Consider the following 26927-nt stretch of genomic DNA (forward strand, 5'->3'; position numbering starts at 1 on the left):
CAATAATATTGGACAGAAAGGACTATGATCAGGAGGCAAGACGCCAATTACAAGATTGTAAAGCATATGAAAGATTACAAATTGATCCTACAGTGAGTTTGGGATTATTGATTAATTAATGGATTACCAGGCATTATAAACAGGGGATGATTACCATAAAGGAACATCTGTTTTTAATTGCGAGCCATCCAAAGATCCCCTGTATCCATTTTGTGCCAAAAATCCATTAGACTACATGGAACCCCCCTGGGAGACCTATCATGAATACACGGCAATCGATTCTTGAACCCTTGTCGAAATTCATTGATTTTTTTTTGAACAAAGAGGCAGCGAGGGTGAAATCATACTTAAGACACATTGCATTTTCTGTGAATATTGCATAATACAGTTATGTTGACACAAGATACGTGGATGGTGACACTAGACATCACCTACCTTTAAACTCAAATACCGCAAAGACAAGCTCTGGAATTGATTTTCCGGACCCTCCACCAGAGGTCTGCACCTCAACGTATATCCACTGAGTTTTTAATGAAACTATCTGAATGGGCTATTCAGGAGAACTATTTCCAGTATCAAGATGAGTTTTATAAGTAAATCAAGGGAGCAGGCTAATTGGATTTTGTCCACTATTTTAGATAATGCTTCTAAGATGCTATCAATGTTGGTAAAATGTAAGGTTCCATCTAGGAGGCTGGACTAGAGAATGACACGGTGGCGGTTTACCCGCGGCTACTGCGTTTAGCCGCGGGTAACCCGCCAAAAACGGGGAATGAAAATTAGCAGCCTCTGCGGGGACGGGGACAAGGCCATCACCGCCCCGTGGAGCGGTGAATGGTCTTGTCACCGCAGTGAGGCATAAAGGATCGTGCGGTCCCCGCAGCCCCCACCCGCCCACCAGCTCAATCGTTTAACCAGTTTCCTCTCTCCACCTCACCTTAGTTTGCCGGCTTTCTTTTTCGGTGACCAGAACGCTTTCAAAAGAGCCGCGCATGCTCAGTATTCAATCTTCTGCTCTGACCCAACCGGAAACAGGAAGTTGCAGCAGAGCAGAAGATTGAACTTTGAGCAGCCGCGCATGCGCGGCTCTTTGAAAGCGTGCCGGTCGCCAAAAAAGAAAACCGGCAAACTAAGGAGAGCTGGAGAGCAGTAGCGTACCAAGGGGAGGGGCGGGGGGGGGGGGCGAAAAAGGTAATGGTGCCAGGCCTTGGAGCACCGAGGCAGACCACTTCTCACCCCTCCCAGCCGAACCCCCGCTGACCCTCCTATCTCTCCCCCCCAAGTGAACCTTTCCGACCCTCCCAGTGAAAGCAGCAAACCTCCCTCCAGTAGCGTCGGCTTTCTCCTCCCTCTGCCGCATCACTGATGACATCATCAGTGACGCGGCAGAGGGAGGAGAAAGCCGCAAAGGTTTGCTGCTCTCACTGGGAGGGTCGGAAAGATTCACGGAGGGGGGGAGAAGCGGTCTGCCTCGTGCTCCATTACCTTCTTCGGGCAGCAGCAGCGTTTACAATTCGCTGCTGTTGCCGGCTTCAGGCCTTATTCTCTGCCGGGTCCTGCCTACTTCCTGTTTTCATGAAGACAGGACCCGACAGAGAAGAAGGCCTGAAGCGGGCAACAGCAGTGAATTGTGAACGCTGCTGCTGCCCGATGAAGTTCAGGACATCAGGACATCGGGGAAGGAGCAGGGAGAAATCGGCACGATGGCTTTGTGGGGGCTAGGGGGAGAGAGAAAGGAAGGAAAAAATAAAGAGGGGGGCCAGAGGGAGAGAGAAAGAAAGGCAAAAATAAAGAGGGGTCACGGGGAGAGAGAAAGAAAGGCAGAAAGAAAGAGGGGGGCCAGAGGGAGAGAGAAAGAAAGGCAGAAATAAAGAGGGGGTCAAGGGGGAGAGAAAGAAAGGCAGAAGGAAAGAGGAGGGCCAGGGGGAGAGAGAAATAAAGAGGGAGGCCAGGGGGGGAGAGAAAGAAAGGCAGAAATAAAGAGGGGGGCCAGGGGGAGAGAGAAAGAAAGGCAGAAATAAAGAGGGGGGCCAGGGGGAGAAAGAAAGGCAGAAATAAAGAGAGGAGCCAGGGGAAGAGAGAAAGAAAGAGGGGGGGGGGGGCAGGAGAAGAAAGAAGGACCAGAGACTCATGAAATCACCAGACAAAAAGGTAGGAAAAATGATTTTATTTTCAACTTAGTTTTGAGAATTTATATCTGCTGTCTATATTTTGCACTATGGACCCATTTTACTAAAACGCAATAGCGGTTTTTAGCGCAGGGAGCCTATGAACGTCAAGAGCAGCGTGGGGCATTCAGCGCAGCTCCCTGCGCTAAAAACCGCTATCGCAGTTTAGTAAAAAGGGAGGGGAAATATTTGTCTATTTTTGTATAGTTGTTACTGAGGTGACATTGCATAAAGTCATCTGCCTTGACCTCTTTGAAAACCCGCGGAATATAAATGATAATTAACATTTTCTCTGCGTACAGCGTGCTTTGTGTTTTTTAAAATTTTATTGTTGGTAGATCATTTTGACTTGGCCACAAAGGTAAGGGGGAGGGAGGGAGGCGAGCTGCTGAAAGACATCTAGTAATCCTTGCAGGCTTGACTGTGCAGGGAATTATTTTTGTAAAATCATGTTTTGTTATGTGACTGGCATTATCTAGACTTTAATTTCTATGAATGAATAGAATGAAAATTGCTTGCGGGGACTGCGTGTTCCGGCTCACACAAGGAAGGAGGGGGTGAAAGGGAAAAAGTTTCTCTTCCTTGGAAATAGATTCTAAAGTGACCTCATCAAAGAAGACCAGCACCAAATGCACAAGAAATCCCTTAAACAATGTCAAAAGAGCCCAAAATAGAAAACTGCTACTGCCTTGAGATTCCATTATTGAAGGAATCAACTTGAAATCACAGAAGAGACAGGAAAAGGTTAAATGCCTCATGGAATCCTCAGGTACAAAACACAAACCAAATTGTGAATGAAATCAGAGCAGACAGTAAGAATTATAAAATTGATGTCATTATCCATCTGGAAAAAAAGGCGTACTAGAAATAATGCCTCAGCAATACAATTTTCAGAAGTTCTATTTGCTCATGGTAAGGGAGAAGAGAGACTGCTAGTGATGGTGGGGGGACTGACTGAAGATATGAAAGAAGGGTGGTAGAAAGGAACATATGGTAAAGGAGGGAGGGAAGGGTGGTGGTGGAAAGGAATAGAACAGACATTGAAAGAGGGTAGAGAGGAACAGACCCTGAAAGGAAATGTGGAAGGCAGAGTGGGGAGAAGACGCTGGAAGGGAAGAAGACAGATGCCAGACTATGGGGGAGCGGAGGGAAGAAGATGGGTGCTAGACAGGGACGGTGACGGGGCGGTGAATGGGATGGCAGTGGCGGTGACGGGGCGGTGAAAGGGATAGCGGTGACGGGGCGGTGAAGGGAACGGTGGTGACGGTCCGGTACAGAGGATGGTGGGCCGGGGACGGTGCAGTGACGGGGACAGATTTTTTCCCCGTGTCATTCTCTAGGCTGGACTATGCTCTGGGCCAAGTTAAGTACCTTTATCATGAAATCCATTTTGATAAATGCATTTGGTGTAGCTCTTTAGAGAGAAATCAATGCAGGGTACATGTAACATCTGCATCATGGTGAGCGATAATGATCCTGGGTCTTACTGGTATTAAAAAATTCCCTTTAAGGTATGAAATCTTTCCTGCAATAGTTTTTGGAATATAAATATATTTCAAACCACCGTAAAGTGCAACAAATTCACTTCTCCCTCCCTATTAGCAGGGGTTAGGGGCAAAGCCAGCCCTTGAATACAAACCCCCCCACACACATATACATTTTTTCTATCATATTTGCAAGTATTGTTGTTAAACTGTGAAATCGTGATTAAAACTTATTTTTAATATTCGCAATTATTTTTAAAAAAACCATGTTATGTATTGCAGTTCTTATATTGTACTGTGCACTTTTGTAGTACAATTCAAGTACTGTAGAGTATTAAAGCATGGTTTATATACAGTACTGTAATATTAAACATAATACTGCAACATGTACCTAGCACTTATTCAGGCGGTATCTTCATCGTCATTCTGTACATGTTTCTGCATGCAGGAGGAGGAGACAAAGAGGATAAATGAGCACCAGGTACCTCCTCAGGCAGTGGAAGTGGATCTTCGGTATCTTCATCCTCATCATCCTGTATATGTTCAGTATGCAGTACAAGAGGAAGAGGAGGAGATGAAGGTGGTGCCTCCTCATGGGTGGCTGATGCATTAGAAGTGGTTGGAGAGGCAGGGACTCTCAGTATCTTCTGATAATACACTGTGATTTCCATCTGGCTGTTCTGCTTCATGTATATATATATATATATATATATATATATATATATATATATACACACATGAAGAAATGAAGCAGAAGAGCCACATGGATATCACAGTGTATTATCAGAAGATATTGAGAGTCCCTGCCTCTCCAACCACTTCTTCTGCATTATATAAATATATTTTTATTTTTTTTCTTCATTCATGTATGTAGACATTGCTGCTTCTGCTAACTCCTTCACCTTCAAGGCTTGTACCATGGATGGGTCGATGTCAGAAAAAAGTCCATGACAGCATTGAACCTGCGTAGACCCTCTGCAATATTATCCAATGTAAACTTGTCTTCTAGCATTTCTTCTTCATCCTCTTCTTTATCTGGTATTGCCTCTCCTTTAGGAACAGTCAGGTCAATTAGGTCATCTTCTGTTAGTTTGCTGGTTGTGATGTCTATTAAGTTTTGAATATCCTCCAGATCCATATTTTCAAAGCCTTCCTCACCTACCTTCTTAGCCAAGTCCATGTCATCTTCCATAATTTCTTGGACTGGCTCTGTGGTAATGACAGTGAACTCCTTTTTCACACATTCAGGCCAAAGATTCTTTCAGCATAAATTCACTGTCTCTGACTTGACAACTTTCAGTGCTCCTTAAATAACATTGATGGCATTAACGATAGTGAAGTCCTTTCACATTTTCATGATGTTCTCCACATTGGTGTCTTCTTCCATCGCATGAACAATCCTCTCCATTGAATACCATGTGTAGTTTGCCTTGAATGACCTTATTACCCCCTGGTCAAGAGGCTGGATGAGCGATGTTGTGCTGGGGGGGCATGTACCTGACTTCAACACCCTCAATATGGAACTCACGTGGTTCTGGGTGTCTGGGGGCATTGTCCAATACCAATAGAGCCTTGAATTCCATTCCTTTACTGGCAAGGTATTTTCTTACTTCAAGCACAAAACACTGATGAAACCACTTAAGGAACAGTGCTCTCGTTGTCCAAGCCTTCTTGTTGTGCATCCAGTAAACAAGTAGCTAGAACTTATCTTTTCCCTTCAAGGCCTGGGGATTTGCGGCTTTATAAATCAGTGTTGGCTTTATCATATAGCCTATTGCATTTGCACAAAGCAGCATGGTTAGTTTGTCCCTTGCAACCTTGTACTCACTTATCCTCTTTGCTAATGAAAATCCTCTGTGGCATTCTCTTCCAAAATAGAGCAGTTTCATCTGCATTGAATGACTGCTCAGGTTCATATCCCTTCTCTTCAATAATTTCCTTAAAGATGGCAAGGAACTCTCGACCTGCCTCTTGGTTGGCAGATGTTGCTTCTCCTGTCACTTTCACATCACGTAGGCCTTACCTGTGCCGGAATTTATCAAACCACCTTTTACTGGCCTGAAAATCAGTGGATTGCGACAATCCACCTTTCTTTTCTTCAAGTTATCATACAAAGACTTTGCCCTTCCTCTTATCAACACAGAGTCTACAGGAATTCTCTTCTTGTAGCACTCCTGCACCTACATAAATGTTGCAGTTTCTACACAACATGTACATCTTCACATCTGCCGGTGCAGCTACAGCAACGGCTTCACGGATTGGTTTTTCCTTCTTCATGTACCTAACGGTAGATTCATTAATGCCATAATACCTAGCAACAGCGGAGGCTGACTTTACTTTATGAAGTAAATCCAATAATTCAACCTTTAATGTTAAGGTCTTCACTTTTTTATCCCTCTTGGGAGCACTTTCAGTAGCCTTACACTTTGCAGCCGTAATACTGCGAACATGGAGGGAGACCTGACCTGTTCCTGAAGGAGAGGCAATACTGTACCAGATATGGGTAGTATCTCTAGTTTGCTGACCTTTTCTCTCTGCACTCCCCAGCAACAGCAGCAGGATTAATTAGCCACACAAGCTTTCCTACCTCCTTTAGTTTGCCCAACCACACTGAAGCATGTGCTGAAATTTTCTTTCTGTACGCTGCCGTTTGACCGACCACACTGAAGCAAGCACCAAAAAAACCCACCAAACTTTTTCTTGGCTCTTCAGGACGATGTCATTTGGGGGTGGAGCCAGCAAGGTAAAAACCACGAATATCCAAAGTCACTAGTGCTGAACCTGTGAATATGAAGGGAGAAGTGTACTTCTAAAACTTTTTACAGCATAAAAGTTGCTTTCTTTTTCCTTTTTATAAATGAAGTTTTGTGCATATAGAAAGTGTCAGTCATTACCAAGAACTAAAGTTCCTCCTTCATTTGCCAATAGCCCTAATACTTCACAATCAAGGTTTGGAATGATAAATTTTGTTTCAATTTTCATTACCAATCTCTGATCTTTCTGCGTAGGTATCAAATGTCATGATGGTTTTAAGTGATATTAATATTGGTCCACTAAAAAATGGGCTGAACTCATTTCACAAAATAGTTCTCAATCTTCAATATATTCAAAACCCAGAATCACTGACGCAGACTCTATAAATTTGTGCCAATTTAAGTCAGCCGGCATTTTCAATGGCTATGATGAAGTGAATGACATATTGCAGTTATCAGAAAAAATGCCATTACCAAGTACGAGTGCTTATCTCAGTTGGTGCATGCAATGTGGAAAGGCAGCATTATTTATGACAATGCTATGCTTAAGACTTTGATATTCAAATTCTTATATCTAAAAGGCCAAAGTAGTACACAGGATGTTACCGTAGCTACCTCTAGTTAGAAAATGAAGTCTGGAAATCAAGAAATCTAACCAGCAGAGAACTAGTCCTAGTCAGATTTTATGTGGATGTATTATAAGCCTCATTTCTTTAACATTAGATTGCTCTATCACGGAATCCAAGACAACTTTTAAAATATTTGTCAGGCTACACAGCAAAAAATGATCAAGTTTTTTAAAGCATAGATTTTCAAACCAATAAGATATTTCAGGGCTGTTTCTTGTGCACTTCTCAGAACACTGATACCATTTGGTCTTTTGGCATATTGCCTAAAAACACATTCAAGGCATGTAATTCTTAGGCAATGTACCTCCTTTTGCTGTGCAGAATAGGATTTTAATATAGGTTAAGGTCCCCAGAGTGCTCAGCACCAAAGAATTCCCTGCTACACAAAACCTGATATAAAATTTGAGATGAGAAAAGTTGAGGGATCAGTCACAAAAACACCATGAACATTCATCCTCTCTCACTAATGCTGGCACTTGTGGCTCTTCTAACTAGCCAGCAAAACGCAATCACAATCAAAGCACTGACTGTCACACTGCTATCACCCTTCGACCACAGACTCTTAAATTATTCACATTTTGGTAAGCTTTCTCGCTTTCTTATTTTTTTGTGAAAAAAGTCTGAGTTACAATAAGAATGTGCAAAAATGGAACCTGTTCATCAGGTGCTTGTGAATTGCTGCTGTTGTTTCTTCTACATAATGCAAGTCTTTAGACCCTTCTCCCCTCAATTCCCCAAGTGTAAGTTTCCCTCCCTGATACGTGCCTATCTTCAGTTTCCTGGCATGTCAGAGTGTTTCTTCAGCACAAACCAGAAAAAACCCCCAAACAAAACATCAAAACAAAAAAAAAAAAAAACCAGAGCAAGTTCTGGAAACCTTCTGCTTGAAGGACTAGATTGTTTTACATTGCAATGTCATTTTTCTAGCTCAGTGTGAGCATTTGCATATAGACACCTTTCCTTCACAGTAGAAATCTCCCCAACTCTTCTAAGAATGGGGTATAAGTGCCAAGGAATCAACTGGGGAGAATGAAAAAAAATGTTGCTACAATCGGCAGATAGGGAAAGGATGGGGGTTTGTATTTAACAAATTAAATCTTCTTCCTTCCATCCCTTCCCCCTCAACCCTCAGGATGAATCTTGGTCCATGCTGCACCCAAGGGCTTCGATATCATTGCTGATGTCCGAGATCATTCGATCCCACTCATCCCCCTCTGAAGGTACCGACTGGTCATCTGAGCCCCCTGTGGCTCCATTGCCATTTGTTGTGGAGGTGGAGGTGGAGGTAGTGCTCAAAGTCCGCCTGTATCTTCCAAAACTGTCCGTGATGATTCCTCGACCATCCTTGACACCGATGGTTTCTAAGAAATTCTCAAAATGCTGGTTGTCCTTTTCTGGGATGAAGGGTCTAAGGCCTTACCAGAAGCAAAAGAGAAAAAAAGGAAATAAATTACTAGGAATCTTTAAGAAAAGACTAGCACCTTCTAGAGATGTGCTCAACTACTTAAAATGTCTTCCCCAACCCCAAAATTACTAGTCTAGGGCAATTCAGTGCAGCCATTTCAGCACTGAATCGTCCACGATGAATCTTCCTACACCCGGCTGTCAGCTCAGGGGTATCATAGCAGCATCTGATTTCATTTGTGCGTATATGAGAACGCGGTGGCACTCCCCCGAACTAGGTATGCCCCCTTACTCTTCCCTGCCGCTGCCTCCACATACCTCTTGAAAGATTTACTTGCATAAGCAGCAACTTCCACCTCTTGCTCGCACCGGCCTCGTCTCCCCTATGATGCGACATCCTGGTCCCACGACTAGGAAGTGATATCAGAAGGAAGCAAAGGCAGTATGCAGGGGGCTGGAGAGGAGGAGAGGCACCGACAGCTCAGGGAGGATGGCACCCGGGAGGGGGAGCAGTCCACACACCCCACTCCCCCTTATTACGCCACTGGGTTGTAGAGACATTGATAGTGACGTGTATAGGATGATTCAGTGCGGCCACAATGAAAAGACCCATGCTGAAACTATGATGAATCGTCCCATTCCAAAAATTACACTCCTCCAATCCCCCCTCCTCTTCCCAACTTCTTTCAAAGTAAAACTGCTTCCTTTATAAGTGCAACTTGTGATTTGGTCAGTAGTGGTTATTATGAGGGGTATCTTCCTCATCGTATGAAAGAAATACTACTGCTCTGTATTACTATATATAAAATAGGGTTGCCAATCCTGTAAAAATCAAAAAATAGAAGTCGTCAAACATGAGAGATGTCATTGAAAGAGTTCAGCAACGGAAAACACTACTCCAGCTTAGAGTTTCTAGAACCTTTTAAGTAGGCTCACCACTGTTTATAGTTGGCCCTCTGCATCCATGGATTTAGCCAACTGCAGCTTGCTCTCACCCTCCGCGTAACTTGGCAGCCAGTCTTCCACCCTGCAGTAGCCATACTCAAAAGACCACCTGCAGTCTGCACTGGGCCTCTCTCTCTGACCCAGCCCGACCAGAAAGTTGTGCCAGAAAGGGGCGGGCTGGGTCAGAGGGAAAAGCCCAGTGCAGGCCACAGACAGCCTTTGAGTATTTATTTTATTTATTTAAGACATTTATATCCCACATATCCAAAAATCTATGCAGGTAACAGAGAACATAGAAAATCAAAAACATAAAATCCTAACATTAAAACTAACATATCACACACAAAACATTCTAGAACAATCAGTTGCACAGTTCCAAAGACTGGCTGCAAAGGTGCACCGGGTACGAGGGAGGTGAGGGAGCAAGCAAGCTGCAGTTCAGTCTATGAGTGTGGGAGAGATACCAGACCATTCCAGGGGGAAGAAAGGGAGAATTAAAAGAACTTGAGCATCTGTAGATTTTGATATTCTTGGGGGGTCCTGGAACCAATTCCCCATGGATATGAAGGGACGGCTGTATACATTAACAATGGCTATTAATCAAACAAAACACCACTGGTTAACAAATGATCCAGTAGGTGTTTTTGTTATTTAATAAACGTTTTTAATATATGCAGATATAGTGGATGAACACTTTTTCCTTATCATTGTTGCATACTTTTGTCCTCTATATTTTGTCCATACCATGTACCTGCACCACTTCACACCTGTTGCTATGGTGTGGGCCTTTAGTCCAAAGTAGTACACAAGAACCACATATCACATAACCTTTCTATTCTGTGTCATAGTAACCAACATGAATTCAAGTTTTCCAATTTTCTCCCCTCCCTCCTCTCTATCCCCGATAAGAGGGCACTGAGCCTTGATAATATATTCTCATGGCCATTGTCTATTTGGCAACTTCACACTTATGTATGGTAGGAGACTCAAACATTGCTAACAATAGCAAGAAGGACTATCCCCCATGGAAATAAGGATGTTGCAGGTCTTAAGTACTCTGACTTCCTGCCTCAGAACAGCCAGATTCCTTTGCTGAAGTAGTATCGCTTCATCCACTACTAACATTCCCTATTCTATCTCCCGTATCACACAACTCATTAACTAACTGTTTAGAAATATACTACCTTATGACCTCCACCCCCAATATAGCCATCTGAATTATCCTGCTCCCTTCCACCTCATGGAATGGGAGCAAATAGTCACTAGGTCAGAGCTTCCAAAACTGTGGATCAGGACCTCAAATGAGGCCACAAAACCTGTTGGGGTCATGATCTAGGTGGGCTCTCCATAGATACATCATTATTCTGCACCTCCAGAGGCCAAACAATTTTATTTGGTCACAGCCACATAAAAGACTGGGAAGCACTGCATTAGGTATTAAATCCTTTTCTCCCCTGATTTGCACTCTCCCCCCACCTCCACCACTGACAGAGGCCCTCCCATTGACCCACTCCTAACTAGAGAGCTGCACAGCAACGGGGACAATGGGAATCCCACGGAACCTGTGGGGATCCCATGGGGTTCCCCCTGGGGTTGTGGAGATCGCATGGGGATGCTCCCTGGGGTCATAGGGATCCTGTGGGGTTGGAGGCACCTCGAGGGGCTTGAATACCTTAGTGCGCCTCCTTTTCCTGCCCTCCATCTGCATTCGCTCCTCTACAAAGCAGTGTGCAGCACTCCCAGCATGCCGCCTTTAGCCAAATTGGAAGCCTTCCCTCCGATGTCAGTGCTGACGTCAGAGGGAAGGCTTTGGTTCAGCCACGTGCAGCATGCAGGGCCCATGGCTCTGTGAAGAAGTACAGTTGGAAGGCAGGAGGGAGGCAGCCGACCTGGACGGCTCCAGTACAGTCATGTGGGAGGGGGGCACCGAAGTAGTTGGGCCACAGAAAAGGAGGAGAGAGGGTGCGTGCACGTTTGACCAAGGAAGGGAGAGAGAGGGGGCATGAACTTGGGATAAAGGATGGAGGATGTTGGGACATGGGAGGGGCCCAAACCTAGGACACGGAAGGGAGGGAAGGAGAGCGTTTGGACACAGAAGGAGGGAGGGGGGACAGAGAAGGGAGGGAGGAAGGGAAAGAGATGATGAGGTGTGAGAAAGGGAGAATTGTTGGGCATGAGTGTGCCGGTGAGAGGGAAAGAGATGGTGCACATGGGGAATAGAAGAAAGAGGAAAATGTTTGGGCATAGGGAGGGAGAGGAGTGAGATACAAATGCATAGGGAAGAAAAAGACAAGGGAGAAATGCTGTGGGACAGATTGAAAGGGATGCAAGACGGAGGAATGTTGGACATAGTGGTGGAAGGAATGGAGGGAGAGATGTGGCATGGTGCTGGAGAGGGGTGATAGAAGGAGAAATGTTGGGAATGGGGAAGATGCTGCACATGGTCTGGGGATTGAGAGAGGGAAAAATGTTGAATGTGGCAGTGGAGGGGATGAGAGAGATGAACCCTGGATCCTTCTCTCTCTTTTCCCTCTCCCTTTGCAGCAAGGGAGGGAAAGAGAGAGAAATGCTGTGCAAGAATGGGGAGAGGAAAAAAAGGGAGATCCAGGACAGAAAGGAGTAAGGATGCTGTACAATAGGAGGAAGAGAGAGGGAGAAATGCTGGACTATGGTAGGAGTAATCAATGGGCACCAACAGAAGAATTTGCAGAAGACGGGAAAGTGGAAAAAAGAGAAAATGGGATGAACTTAATGGAAAAATAAATCTCCAGACACCAAAGGTAAAAAAAGGAATTTATTGACTGAAATGTATTAGCTTTGGGAAATGTATATAGCAGATGTCTTTGCATTGTGTTGAACAGAAAATGAAATGCATTTCTGGTTTATTTCTCCAGTGTTGAAGTATCTGCTGGTGGGGATCCCCAAGCATCACCAGCTGAGGACCTCCTCCAAAAGGTGGCCAGAACTTCCTTCCAAGTGCAGCAGTCACTGGTAACATGCCTGAGCCACTGAGGTGCCAGCATCTGTGACTCAGGGACGCTACTGTTGCCTGCCAAGCTTGGCAAAAGGGACCCCTGGCTGACATAGCTTGGGGGACCTCATCATCTGGAGTATTTATATTTACATTAAAGGCTCTGGCAGAGACCCATTTACAAAGTATGCATGTATTCTTCCCAATTAATATTTCCAAATTAATAAAGTGTTTTTGCTTATTTGTAAATGGGTCTCTATCAGCGCCTTTAATTCAGTAGCATAATCAAATGAAATAACTACTTCAGATGTTTATAGGAATGGATGGGTATGGATTCAATTACTTGCGGGGACCGATTCGATTCCAGCAGGGATGGGCGGGGACGGGTTAACTTTGATTCCACTGGGGATGGGTTTGATTCCACCGGGGCTGGGCTTGATTTCTGTCCCCGCACAACTCTCTACTCCCAACCCCACAACTACCCTTACCCTGACTCTACCCTTAAATTGGCTCTAAGAGATACCCCTCTTCCTTCCCTAAGGATTCAGCACATTACTCTGACTTCTGAGAGAAAGCACTTGCACAGGACGGCTGAAACAGAAAGTACAAATGGCTTCATTTTATCATAGCAAAACTCATATCTCCTAAAATGTCAGGATGACTGAGCATGGAAACAATTAGTTCAAGAACTTGCTGACCAGTAGTTAAGGTGATAGTCAGAAATGTGCCTGCCAGTTACATTAGTAAAATCAGTATTGTTGGGCTGAAATGCATGGGAGGGTGACTATCTGTTACTGAGTACTCCCGGGTGGGTAACAGGAATAGAGCACAGATTTACAAGAAAGTTAGCAAAGGTAAGAACCTATATCTTTCATTTTTTGTACAACCTCGCTCTATTCCTAGACAAATGGGACGTAACAGAGCAGTCCTGTAGAGTAAGGGTGGGATGATGAGCCTGCTGCCAGAACAGAGAAACACAAAAGCAGCGTCCCTACTTGGTCGCCACATCGATCCTGTAAAAACTTGGTATAAAGTATATAAAGAGGACCATGACTCTGCCCAAGAAAAGGGAACACCTCTAATAGGATGAACCCTGACAGAAATAGAGGCTGTGATGTAAGCAGATGAAATAGCCATACGAATCCATCACAAAATGGTAGCTTTCGAGGCTGGCCTGCCCTCACAGGCAGGACCCACCATGTGGTCAGAAACCCAAAACTCGTTCGTGACCTCTAAGTACCGCAACAAAAGCCTGTGCACATCCAGCGATCATAATATCTGGTCCTGTTCCCTCAAACCGGAAGGAGAAAGGAAGTCGAACCTCCCTAGTTGATGGGTCTAGAGACCATCTTCAGAAGAAAGGAGGGAATAGAGTGCAGAAACACGCTGGAATCCGTGATCCTAAGAAAAGGCCTGAAGCTTGGAAACACTGTAGGTGGAAGTAATAACCACCAGGAAGACTGTCCTGATAGCGAGATCCATCAAGGACGCTTGTTCCAAAGACTCATAAGGTGGACGAGCCAGAGATCAGAGCCAGAGATTGAGATTCTAAGTCAGACAGGATAGCCACAGCGGAGACCGAAGTCTCAGAGCACTCCTCAGAAACTGGACAATGTCTGGGTGAGCAGCCAAAAAGCCTCTCAGAGGTTTAGGATTCAAAACAAGAGAGATCGGCGATCTGAACCCTCATGACCTTGGAGACCTGGTGGAAGAAGGACAATCAATGGGACACTGTGTTACCTGGGTACAAATTATATTGCAAGGATAGAGAGTAGATCAAATTAGAGGGGGGGTGGGTGCTATATATTAAAGAGAGAATTAAATCAAATCAAATAAACATTTTGCATGACACAGATAGCAGTGTGGAATCCTTATGGATAGAAATTCCATGTGTGAAGGGATGGAATATAAAGGTACGGTTATACTACTGTCCCCGGGACAAAATGAGCAGTTAGATGAAGAAATGTTTTCAGAGATTAGGAAAGCTGGAGAAATGAGCAATATTATAATAATGGGTGATTTTGATTATCAATTTAATAGGGAAGAGTATATAAAATCACCAAGTAACAAAACTCATACTCTATAAACAAATATATCTATAGAACCCCCCTACAATTCCACTCAGTATTGCCAAATAATCACTCACAAATAGAGGAAATACACCACCGCAATCATACACCACACACTAAATTCAAAACAGAAACAGAAGGAAAAGGAGCACAAGAGAACCAGAAAAGAAAAAGAAAGTGGAGAAAAAGCCTCAGTTCAGCTTCATGGGCTCAAAAAACTCCACTTTCTCTCATATGGGCTCAGTTTTTCTGAATCAAGGATCAGCGGTAGCCACTCCCCAGTTAGACATTGAAACATCCAAAAGTCTTGGAAAATGCAGGGAAAGTTCGAAAATCACTAACAGGCACAGATTCAACTCAGCGCATGAGATGGAAAAAACAGATACTTAGCTGCTGGTCATCTCATGCCTCTTGTGCCACAATTCTCCCCAAATGAACATGCACATGCAGAACAGCAGAACTTGAATGGCATCTTCACTAAGGACCCGACAGAGAACTTCCTTGTTTCACCAAGGCTGCTTCAGGAGTCTTGCAAAAGCCACATACAATGGCGCCAGGGATAAGAAAGTCAGCAGCAGCTGGTGAAAAATACTGAGAAGGCTCCGCCCTCAAAAGGTCTGACCACCCGATTTCTGTTTTTAAAACCAATAGGAGGAAATTTTTTTTCACTTGGAGAATAGTTAAGCTCTGGAACGTGTTGCTAGAGGATGTGGTAAGAGCGGATAGTGTACTGGTTTTAAGAAAGATTTGGACAAGTTCCTGGAGGAAAAGTCTATAGTCTGTTATTGAGAAAGACATGGGGGAAGCCACTGCTTGCCATGTATCGGTAGCATGGAATGTTACTACTCCTTGGGTTTTGGCCAGGTACTAGTGACCTGGATTGGCCACTATGAGAACGGGCTACTGGGCTTGATGGACCATTGGTCTGACCCAATAAGGCTATTCTTATGTTCTTATGAGCCAATGGCCAGTCCATCCTGAAGGAACTCAAGTATCAGAGGTACCGACAGCACAGAAGGATCCTCGTGCTTCTCGACTCACCATGATTGATAACATCTCCAAGCCTTTGCATAGGCTGCCAAAGTTGACTTCTTTTTGCTGTGTAAGAGAATAGCTATCACGCCCAAAGAATAGCCTCTGCGGACAAAGGCCGCACAGCTCAATAGCCAGGCTGTAAGACCAAAGCGGTCCGGATCCTGTAGCACAATTGGACCCTGCGTGAGAAGATGAGGATGACATGGCAGTCTGAGTCCCTAATTCAGTTGCAGAAGAACCAGGTTGGTATATCATGGATGTCTCAGCCAGTCGTGAGCCTCTAAAATCACCCAACCCTTATGCGCCACAATCCGTCTCAACAGATAGCCTATCATGGGTCATAAAGGGAAGAAATAAAGAAGACCCTCCAGCAGACAGGACCTGCACAGCGCATCTAAGCCTTCGCTGCCTGGTTCTGCAACGGTGGCTGAAAAAGCGATCCACTTTCTTGTTGACTGCCCACATCATGAGGTTGAACGTTGGACAATTCCCACTGTTCCACTATAATGCTCTCTGGGACAGGGACTATTACCCAAGATTCAGAATCTGACGGCTGCAGATAATCTGACATAAACGGTAGAAGACAGCCTGCGAGTGAGGAAGCCACGCCCACTCTAGGCGACATCGGCACTTTCTTCTTTTCTTTTTCTTTTGTGAGGCATACCACTGCACAGGAACCTGAGGACGCCTGGAACTGGAACAATGTGATCGTAGCCCTGGGAATAACTCTAGGAGGAAAAACCTGAATATCCCTGACATCTACTTGAGGAACGAAGAGAACGATGCTCCCCTCCCAACGTCCAGCGAAACTGGTTCACAGGAGAAACGTAGGGCAGCAATCACAACACCTGAGCAGAGGTCATCTAGACCTATACCAACAAGAATCTGGCCCTTGAAAGGACAGCCGCTGAAGGGGATTCTTGAGGCAGTGTCCTCATCCAAAGACAGTCTAAAATGTTCAGTGCTCAGACTTTGCACCAGCAGAAAATATACTAAGAATTCGAATGAGATCATAAAGGTCGCCACACCAACCAGCACCAGCGGAGGACAGGCATGCATTTCCAGAGGAGACATTGCACAGGCTGGAATGACAGGCATGCACCATAAAGGAAGTGGCCACCACCACTTGGCTACCTGAGGAAGTAAGAAAAAAATATTTTGTAACATAACAGTCTCCTGCGATCCTGAGAGTCCTGAAACTTCACTTCACATCACTAGGGAGGGCTGCGTGCTGGAAAACCTCCACCATGGCAGAATCTATCTCAGGTTGTGCAAACTTGTCAAAATGCAGGATTCAGGTGATAAAGCATAGACATAGCTGTAGCAGATTGGAAGAGCTTTCCAGGGATCACACTGTTCTGAAACCAGACCCAGGAGCTGTGGACGAAATGGAAAAGTCACAGAAGAACGGTCCAGGACCGAAGCCTGGAAGGTGGAAAACTAAAATGAAGCGCTTTCAGAACAGCAACTATAAAGAGACAGACAGAAGCCCGCTGAAAATGTTAAGATCAGCACCTCCAAGTTAGAGCGCTCAGGGTGGCCGAGGAAACCAGTTTCAGCAAAGGCATCAGCTCGATCCAAATGAAATACAGTGGCAGGAGACAGAAGAAACATAAAATCTGCATGGCAACAACTGCAATCGAGGTTTGGTACGGCCAGACAAGAGAGCTCCCAAAAAGGAAGCTTCGCCACAGACCAAAAAAGTTCCAACCCGCCCGTTGATTATGTCAAATGAGTGGGGTCTGATATGCCATTCACTGGAGCAGAATAAAATTAAGTGAAAAGGCTCACTACGCAACCATGGCAGGGCTCTGTTGAGGTACATGCATCACGTCAAAAAAAGTTCCCAGACTCGGAACGCAGGCGTACTGTGGCAGACTCTAGAATGGCTGAAGAGCGAGATTTTCTTCAGAAGGCACAGACCCAGGCCGGCTCCCCAACCCAAGAAGACATGGATGAGGCAAAGTCCAAAGTTCCCGCCCCTCCCCTGGTATGCTACGGCACGCAATTGCTGATCCGGCACCCATCCGGCACAACCAATGTCCACATTCAATAGATTAGGGGCTGGGGAGTCCAATCCAAATGAGTTGGACTCAAATTGAGGGGTTTTTGAGGCAGAAATCAAAGTAAAGAAAAAAAATTCATTTTAAAAACCCAAGATGGCCAAAAGAGGCAAAAATGAACAAAAAACGAAAATAAAAAAAGCAATTTGGGGTCTGGGGAGGTGGGGGACCTGAGCCCTACACACAGAAACTGTGAAAAACAAAGTTTAAATTGATCCATAAGCCACCCCTGAAGTTCACATAGGAAATAATGGAGGTACTCAGTGTCTCTATAGTGCCTTTGTCAGCGTTTTTAAAGTAGGTGAGTGGAGAAAAATGACTTTCTGTCTCCAAACAGATCTATATGCACAGGAATGAAGATCTTCAGACTGCCAGTCGGCCAGAGACCAACTACAACTTCCACCCCCATGGATCCTCTGCCATGCAGTCGGGGGTGGGAAAGGCAGTCTGTGCCTTGAACCCGAGTGGGTTTCTGTCCAGACACACACAGCCTCGTTAGAAATCTGTGACAGTCACCGGCCAGCAGAATTCCATGGGAAAAGATCCTGGGCACTTGAAAAGGGTGAAACACAGCAGAGATCCACCAGAGTTTCTCTGCGAAGCTGCAGTCTGACTCTGCAGGACTGTGTCCTTTTCTCCAACAGGGGATCAACGGGTAGGGGTCTCAATGTACTGAAGCCACCAAAAAACAAACTTTAAGCAAAAAAAAAAAACCAAACCACAAGCAGAACAACAGCAAAAAAACTTCTGCTCGGACTTCAAGAAAAGAGCAGCAAAGGCTGTCAAGTCTGAGATAAGACACTTTTGGCACCATTTTGTAATAGCACAAAGTCAGCCTGTGATGCTGTAGCCTTTCACTTAGTACATGCAAAGTTCTGGTTTTATAAAAGTGCAATTTGGCATGTCTTCGTGTTATTTTGAAGCATAAATCAACCCCTGATACAGGTGTTTTCATATGCTGAACATGGCTCATGCTGAGTTCATCCAATAAAGGACTTTCGATTATCCCAGGATTGACGGCCCCCGTCACTCCTTTCTTTCCGGCTTCTGTATGAATTTTGTAAGCTACTCTGAATTTTAAGATACTAGGTTAAACTTTAATTTTTGGTGGAATTCATTATACCACATATATAGAATGGAAAGATCAATAGCGACACAAAATGGAAATTATAATAATTTTATTAAAATAGGGGAGCCATTAGCGTCTTTTTGTCATGATTAAATGTCATTTTCCTATTAGTCAGACATCATATAATAATAGGAGGGGGGAGGGATACAAAGATAGGTTTCGTTAAATGAATGAAGGGTTTTGAGGGAGGGTGGGGAGAGGGTTACATTTATATGTTTAGATTATAATGTAAGATATGCAAGTGCCTTGTTTTATTGTGTTGATTATGAATATTGTACACTTGATGAAAGATTTTTAAAATGAATAAAGAATTAAAAAAAAAAAAAAAAAAAGATGTGTGGTATAAAAATGTTTTTTTAAACATTAGAAAATGTTTTCTCTAAGCATTCTCACCTAGTAAGAGGAACTTCCTGCCATCACCATAGAGCTGCCTTAGATTGATGCAGAATTCATGTACAGAAGCCCCATTGCGATACTCATGAAGTAACGTTGCAAACTGCTGGATCTCTTGTGAAGAAAGCTTTGTTCTCAACTAGAGATAAAAATGTGTACATAAATGAATATTGAAGCATATATTTTATTCCTGAAAGAAGTCTTTCACAGTTGTGTTTAATGACATAGCTTAATTTACTCAGTTAAAGCAGTTTCTCAGCTTCAAGTCAAGTACCCCCCAAAGTCAGACAAATTTCAACTGAGTATCCCCAAGCTCCGATCAGCAGAGATTTTGAAATAGAAATAGACATTTTAAAAAAAAAAAATCTATCAAATGAAATAGAAAATAATTACTTTTCTACCTCTATTGTTTGGTTATTTTGCTTGAGTTGGGCCATGTTTGGTTTCTGCTTTCGTCCATTATAACTCTTTGTGTCATTCTTCTCTCTCCACCTTTGCCTTTTTGCTTTCTTCAATTTATTCTTCTGCTTCTCTGTAGAAATTTAATTCATTCTTGCTATCATCTTCAATTTTCCTCTTTTTATTGCATCTACCTACAGCCTTCCATTTCTTTCCCTTAGCTTGGCACTATTACCCTTCCTCTTATTTCACTGTTTTTTCACTAACTCTATCCTCTTTCTCTCTACATCATTCCATCCAGTATTTCCTCTTTCTCTCAACATTTTGTCATTCAGCATTTCCCCCTTTTATCTGTTCCCTCTTTCACTCCTCTTCCATCTAGAATTTCCCCCCCTTTCTCTCTCTCCAGTGTTCCATTCACTGTCTTCTCCTCCTTCCATCCATCATTTTCCCTCTCCCTACTCTTCCATCCAGCATTTTCCCCTTTCTCTACTCCCACTCTTCCATCCATTATCTTCTCTTCCCCCTTCTATCCAGCATGTTCCCTTCCTCACCCACTCTTCCATCCAGCATTCCCCCTTTTTCTTCCAGTTTCCCTCTTTCCCTTATCTTTTCATCCAACATTTTGCCCCTCTCCCTATTCCACCCAGCATTTTCCTTCTCCCCACTCTTCCATCCAGCATTTCCCCCTCTCCCTCCCATTTTGCACATTCCCTTCTCCCTGTCCTTTTATCCAACATCGTGCTTATCTCCCTAGAAATGCAAGGTCATCCATTTGGGCTGCAATAACCAGAGGGAACAGTACAGTTTAGGGGGTGAAGAACTTATGTGCACGATGGAAGAGTGGGACTTGGATGTGATGGTATGTGATGATCTTAAAGTGGCCAAAGAGGTTGAAAAGGTGATGGCGAAAGCGAGAAGGATGCTAGGTTGCATAGGGAGAGGTATGGCCAATAGGAAAAAGGAGGTATTGATTAGTGTTCCAAGCAGACAGCAATCCTGGCTGGGAAACCACATACCAAAGCCAGACAGACCTACAACACATTCCGAAAATCAATTAAAACCGCTCTATTTGACAAATTCCTTGCTTAATCAGATGACCTCTCTCAGGTATTCTTTCCCTTTCAACCCCAATGTATTATGTAACATATTTCTTCTCTCATATATTCATGCTTCTCCAATTTACTATGTAACATCCTTCTTCTTGCATTTTGTAATTTGCTGATTGTCCAGCCTTCTTTCTATGTGAACCGCCTAGAAGTCAGTTTGACTATGGCGGTATAGAAAAATTAAGTTATTATTATTATTATTATTATTCCATCCAGATTTTCCCTTCCCTTTCCATGCTTCCATCTGTTTCCACTCTCTCTCTCTCTCTCTCCCACATCCATTCATCATTTACCCCTTTTCTTTCCCCCTTATGTTCATCTTCCCTCTTTTCCCCTACCCTTCCATCTAGCAGCTTTCCTACTTCCATCCAGTGTCTTTCTCTTTCCTTGCACCTTTTGTTCCCCCACCCCTGGCCACTGATGCTGCTTTTCCAGAGCAGCAGTGCCAACAAAACTTACAGCAGTCATGTGGCCTCAGTCTTCAGAATGCATGTTGTTGGCTCTGCTGGTTCCCTTCCTTCCTGATGTCAAGTTCCTGTTCCAGGGCAGGGAATTGGAGGAGCCAACAATGTGCATTTGAAGAATGGGGCAATGAGACTACTTTAAGTTGGGGAAACAGCAGCAATGGTATAGATGGCAGTAGGGAAAAGGCACAGCAGAAACCCGTCAAGGTCCTCAACACAAGTTGTGTATCCCTTGTAGAGGTCTAAGAGTAAGTGTACTGCATATTGAGAACCTATGTGATAAAAGAACCTGAGTACATACTCTGGATTACTTGGTGGTTGGAAAAAAAAGTTTTAGGAAGCCAGTATACATAGTGAACATTTTAACATGTATTTTCTGATGATAGCTGTTCAGATTTTTATTTTTTTTTTGGGGGGGGGAATCATACCTGTGGGTCACATAGCAGAAAAACATCTAAGATAATTCCAGGAAAGACTTCTTAGAATGCACAGAACTAAATTTGTATAACAATGGGCCCAGCTACCAATTTATATGAAAAATATTTTATTAAGGCAAAAATGAGTTATGAAACAATAATTAAAATAAAACTACAGATCATCCAAAAGAACATACTTGTGATTTAATCCCCCCCTCATTACCCCCATCCCTCAACATACATTACCAACCAAAGAAAAACTACTAAGAGGTTATGTTCTTATGCCTCACAATGTTGCTTCCCTCAGTCCTTTAAAATAGACCACCCCATTCCTAATGAGTACAAAAGAAGGGTCTTCAATGAAGATGCACCTCTCGAAGTTGAAGCGAGCCGCATTAATGAATAACTGGTACAGCGTATTTTTAATGCATTACACACATGAAATGGGACAACAGGTAGAGGGTTCCCTAAGGTTTATTTCAAGTTATCTTCCTTCTCATAAGAAGTCAAAGGAAGATACTTGAAATAATTTGGCATTTGTTTTACCAAATATTTGAGATAACAAGTAAAATAAAAATTATAATTGATGACACTATTAGCCAGCGTGGAATTTTGGTATAGACGTCTCCCAAACCTGTCCATTGTCGGAACTCTCTGCCTGGAGAAATGGTGGCACAGACCTTAGAAGGAGTAATTTTTTTTTAGAGTGGATTCCACTACGAGAGATTTATGTGAAAGTTGAGGCTTATCAAAACCAGGCATGGGAATGATTTTGTATTGAGAGTCCAGTTTCCTAGGAGCAGCTGTAACAGAATAAGGTGACTCCTAATTCTTACGAAGAGTTTCTTTCAGGATACCATGTAAAGGGAGTTTGAGAAGCTCCTTAGGAGGATGTTTGTAATCCATGGTTTCAAGAAATTCAGCTGAAAACTTGGAATCTGCTTCCAATTTTACAGCCATGTCTTTACTCATTTGTCTGATAAAGCAAGTAAATGAGACCGGCTCAGAAGGAGGTTCTCTGTGAGAAGTAGTATGAGGAGAGCACTCTGCCTGAGAATCATAAGCCTCTGTAGAAGATGGAGATGTGCCCTGGTTAGAAACCAGACGAAGATCTGAATCTACTGGAATGGACGAACAGTACCGATGTTTGGCTCGGTACCGGTCCGATGAAACAGGTGATACAGACTTCTTATGCTTATCTGAGTGTTTAGGAGAAATATGTTTGGATTTTGAAGAATGCTTTCCAGACTTAGATCCAAGACGTGGAGACGAATGCCTGGATTGACTAGACGAATCTCAGAAGAATGAGGCTTCTTATGTGAATGCTTTTGAGAAGGAGATGTCTAGATGATCTATGCTTCGGAGAAGGGAATTGGTACCTTGAAGAATGGTGTTGAGAAGCATGGCTCGATGATGATGACTGGTGCCGAGAATGAGGAGGCAGTAATGGTACCTCATCTTGCATGGGGCGACGCTCAGGCTGGACCAGTACAAGAGGAGCCAACATGGGGGTGACAAGCTGGAACATATCCCTGAACTCCAATTGAAAGAGAGCATCAAGCTTCTCTTTAAAAACCTGCACCAACAACTGTGGCTTGGATGCCGGTATCAATGGTGCCATGGCTAGCTCTGGAGAGGATGACATAGATGAAGATGCGCCCCTCGAAGTTGAAGCGAGCCACATTAATAGTCTCTGCTTGGCTGGTGATTAGACTCGATACCTTAGTGGCCTGAGATCCCGTCTGGGAAGCTGGTGACTTCTTAGCTAGCCTACCTGACTGAGCTGTAGCCTGCGACACCAGCAAGGAAGCTGGTACCTCGGCCGATGCCTTCGATGTCGATGGCTTGGACGGTACCGAAAGCACCTACGATGCATCCATGGTACCGAAGATAAGTCTTTGTTGTAGAAGGTGGTTTTTAATGGAGCGCTTCTGGAAGGTCGAACAGCGCATACACGACTCCACGTGATGGTCCGGGCCCAGGCACTGAATACACCACTTGTGTGGATCAGTTAAAGAAATAGTGCACTGGCACCTACTGCACTTCTTGAAGCCAGTTAATGGGCGGGACATGGGAGGGAAAACCACCTCAGCCAAATCAAAACCCGAAGGCGGAAGCAAAGGCCCCACCATTAAAAACAGCTTAAGAAAGAAAGAAAGAGAGAGAGAAAAAATAAACTTCCTTTTTATTTATTTATTAATTTTATTTAACAAGAAAAAGAGCAAAGAAAAAAAAAAATCTGAAAAACGTGTGAGCAGGAAGGCAAACTAAAGGAGGCAGTTTCACACACGACTTCGTAGCTCCATGGAGAACTGAGGAGCTGCATGCCTACGTCGGTTAGAATGGCACTCGCGCATGTGAACTTTCTAAAGTTCTTAAAGTACAAGAGCGCTTTAGCAGCTGTCCGTACTGGAGCTCCGTGGATGATGTCACCCACATGTGACAATATGCTGCTTGTTTGTCCTGGGTAGAGAATGACATGGGGGAAAAATTTGTCCCTGTCTCCACCCCATCCCCGTGAGCTCGGTCCCCGCAAACCATCTGATCCCATCCACACAAGCCTCGAATAGTTTTATACTGAACTTATTTTATTAAAGTATAAAAAGAAACAATATTCTGTACAACTATCATTTTATAAATCAAAGTTCTGGCTGCCGAACTAAAGAGAACTTCAGCAAAAAAAAAAAATAAAAAGAAATAGAATTTTTTTTTCTACCTTTGTTGTTCTGCTTTCATTCATTTCCTTCCATCCACTGTCTGCCTTCTCTCTGACTCTTCCATATGCTCCGTTACTGTGCCTTTCCCATCCATTTCTCTCTTCACCCCCCCAATTGGTCTGACACCCATTTCTTCTCTCCGTTCCTCCATAGGGCTAGATTCATTAAGCTCACCGATCGTGTCCCGACCAGTTTGCAAGCCTTCTCTGACCCGATTCACTAACCTTCTGTCCGATCTGATCTGCACATGCAAATGAGGGGAAATGGCATGCAAAGTAGGAAAGCAGCAATTCACTAAACAGAAGTAGGAACACTGAATGGGCTGGCTGATCCAAAAACAAGTGACTGCTGAGGACCAGTCGCTCACGTCCGCCACCCTGAAATCTCAGTATCAAAACAAAAATAAACATTTTAAACACATCTCCCTGGTGCAAAAAGCACAAGAAGGCAAGCTCTGCCGACTCTTCTGCTCTCTGCCGCCCTTTCCTGCAGTGCGAACCCGCAGGTTAAAAGCGTGTTCTGTCTCATATAGCTCTGGCTAAAGCATGTTCTGTTCCATTAAAGCCCTCCCTTCTTTTGACCTCGCTTGTGTGGAGAGCAAGCACATGCATGGACTGCATCTACAGGCAAAGAAGATGGTCTGCGCATGCGTCAGGATCGCTCTGCAGCAATCCATGGGGGTCGCTGTGGGGGCGTGCCTCCGATCGAATTATTATTATTATTATTTTACCAATTCTTTATTCATTTTATCATCTTACAACAAGTGCACAATATTACATCATTAAATATTTTGACACATCACTTGAATTTCTTACTAATGTCATCATAAATATATAAATTAAACCCTCCCCACCCACCCTTCCCTTAAATATTTCAATCAAATATCATATAAGTATTATAAACTTATTAAATGATTTAACCTTTAAAAATAAATTTATATCATCCCCCCACCCCCTATGTATAAATATACTATCAGTGAAAAATGATGTCTAATCATTACAATAATTTGCCAATGGCCCCCAGATCTTTTTAAAATTGTTATAATTCCCATTCTGCAAAGCAATTATTCTTTCTATTTTGTAAATGTGGCATAACGAATTCCACCAAAATGTATAACTAAGAATGAATTAATTTGCATGATAACTCATAGTGAATCGGTCGCCCAGGAAGACTCGGCCACAGATCGCTCATGGACTGGATAGTTTAGTGAATCTAGGCCTTAAGTCTGGCATCTCTGTCTTGTTCCCTTCCATCTTTCCTTACCTCCCCAGCTGTTTTTTTAGCATCTCTCTCCTTCTTTCCTCCCCTCAGACCTGGTATCTGTCTCCCCATTCCAGCATGTGCCTTTCTTTTCTTTATCCTCTCCTTCCATCCAGTTCCCTTCAGTGTCTGTTCCACCCACTCTCTCTTCCCCATTTCCCTTCAGCGTCTTCTCCCCACTCTCTCTTCCACATTCCCCTCCCTCCTTCCTGCTGCAATCCGAGCATCTCCCTCCCTCCCCCTTACCTTCTCTGGCGATTTTTAATTTTGGCTCAACAAACAGTCTGAGCCTTGAAGTCACATGCGACTGCCGGAAACTACTCCTCTAACACAACTTCCTCTTTCCGGTTGTGTCAGAGGAGAACTTTCCGACAGCCGCGCATGACTTCAAGGCTCAGGCTACTTGTTGAGCAAAAATTAAAAATCCCCATTGAAGGAGAAGGAAGGGAGGGAGATGCTAGGACGGTGGCGATCGTTAGGAAGGAGAGAAGAGGCTACTGGACCACGTGATCGGTGACCGCGCCTGTTCCCTGCCTTAAATGCGGAGACAAGGCCATTCACCGCTCCACAGGGTGGTGAATGGCCTTGTCCCTGTACCCGCGGCAACCACTTTTGGAGGAAAGATTTCAGCAAGCCCAAGAAGTTTCTCCGACTACTAAGGGGGCTACAGGTATTTCGGGAGCCCAAGAATTTGTCTTGACAAATGAGGTGGTCAAAGGTATTTTGGGAGCTACAGGGAATTTAGGAACTGAGATTGTTCCCTTACAAAGACCTAAGGTAATTACCATGGAATCCATATGGGAGGCCATATCAAATATGCAAAATTCATTGGAGAATCAAATTCAACAACTTTCTATGCGGTGGAACTTAAAAATAAAGTATCAAGTTTGGAGAATAAAATGGGTGATTTTGAGACTAAGATAAAAACTTTGGAAGTTCAAGTTCTGACTTGGGCTAAGGACAGTGCTAGTTTGCACTTTAAATAAGAAATGAAGGAAAATTCCATTAGGAGATGTAATCTTCGGATTATAAACTTTCTGAAAGTTCAACCTATAACTGCCTTAGCCATGTTTAAAAGATATTTGAATTAAATTCTGAAAGTATCAGAAACTGCGTATCCACCTCTCTCAAAAATATATTACCTCCCGACGAGAGTCAAAGCTCAAAATCCTAACCAGCAGAATTTATCTACTGATAGTTTGGATTTGAGTTTCTTGAGAGGTCCGATACTGAGGTTCAGGTTCCTGCTACATTAATAGTGTAGTTTGCTATTGATTCAGATAGGGAATGGATGCTTAAGATGGTTTTTAGCACTTCACCTTCAATGGTTTAACTTGTGAGAGCCTATACTTGAATCACTCCAATGGTGGAACAATATTTAATTGGTCCCTCCATGGCTCCTCTCTAGAAATATTTCTACCTCAGATATACCACCTCGGGTTCCTATTGATTCATAGCCCCAGGCTTTATGTGTGGCCTCCTCATTGGACCCACAAGTGGAATGATTATTTTAAATAAC

The 26927-nt window shown here is 43.7% G+C and overlaps 1 protein-coding gene across 2 annotated transcripts in view; it reads right to left on the minus strand.

The window, feature by feature from the left end:
* Positions 1-7070: 7070 nt before the first annotated feature.
* CCM2 (CCM2 scaffold protein) overlaps positions 7071-26927 on the minus strand; it is a 163399-nt gene continuing 143542 nt past the window's right edge. For both annotated transcript variants that reach the window (XM_033931908.1, XM_033931907.1), the window contains 2 exons: positions 19044-19182; positions 7071-8449 (listed from right to left, as the gene is read on the minus strand). In XM_033931908.1, coding sequence (XP_033787799.1) covers positions 8163-8449; positions 19044-19182 — 426 coding nt within the window. In that variant the 3' untranslated portion in view covers positions 7071-8162. The remainder of the gene's footprint in view (positions 8450-19043; positions 19183-26927) is intronic.

The sequence above is a fragment of the Geotrypetes seraphini genome, chromosome 2 (assembly GCF_902459505.1).
Source record: "Geotrypetes seraphini chromosome 2, aGeoSer1.1, whole genome shotgun sequence".
NCBI classification, from domain to species: Eukaryota; Metazoa; Chordata; class Amphibia; order Gymnophiona; family Dermophiidae; genus Geotrypetes; species Geotrypetes seraphini.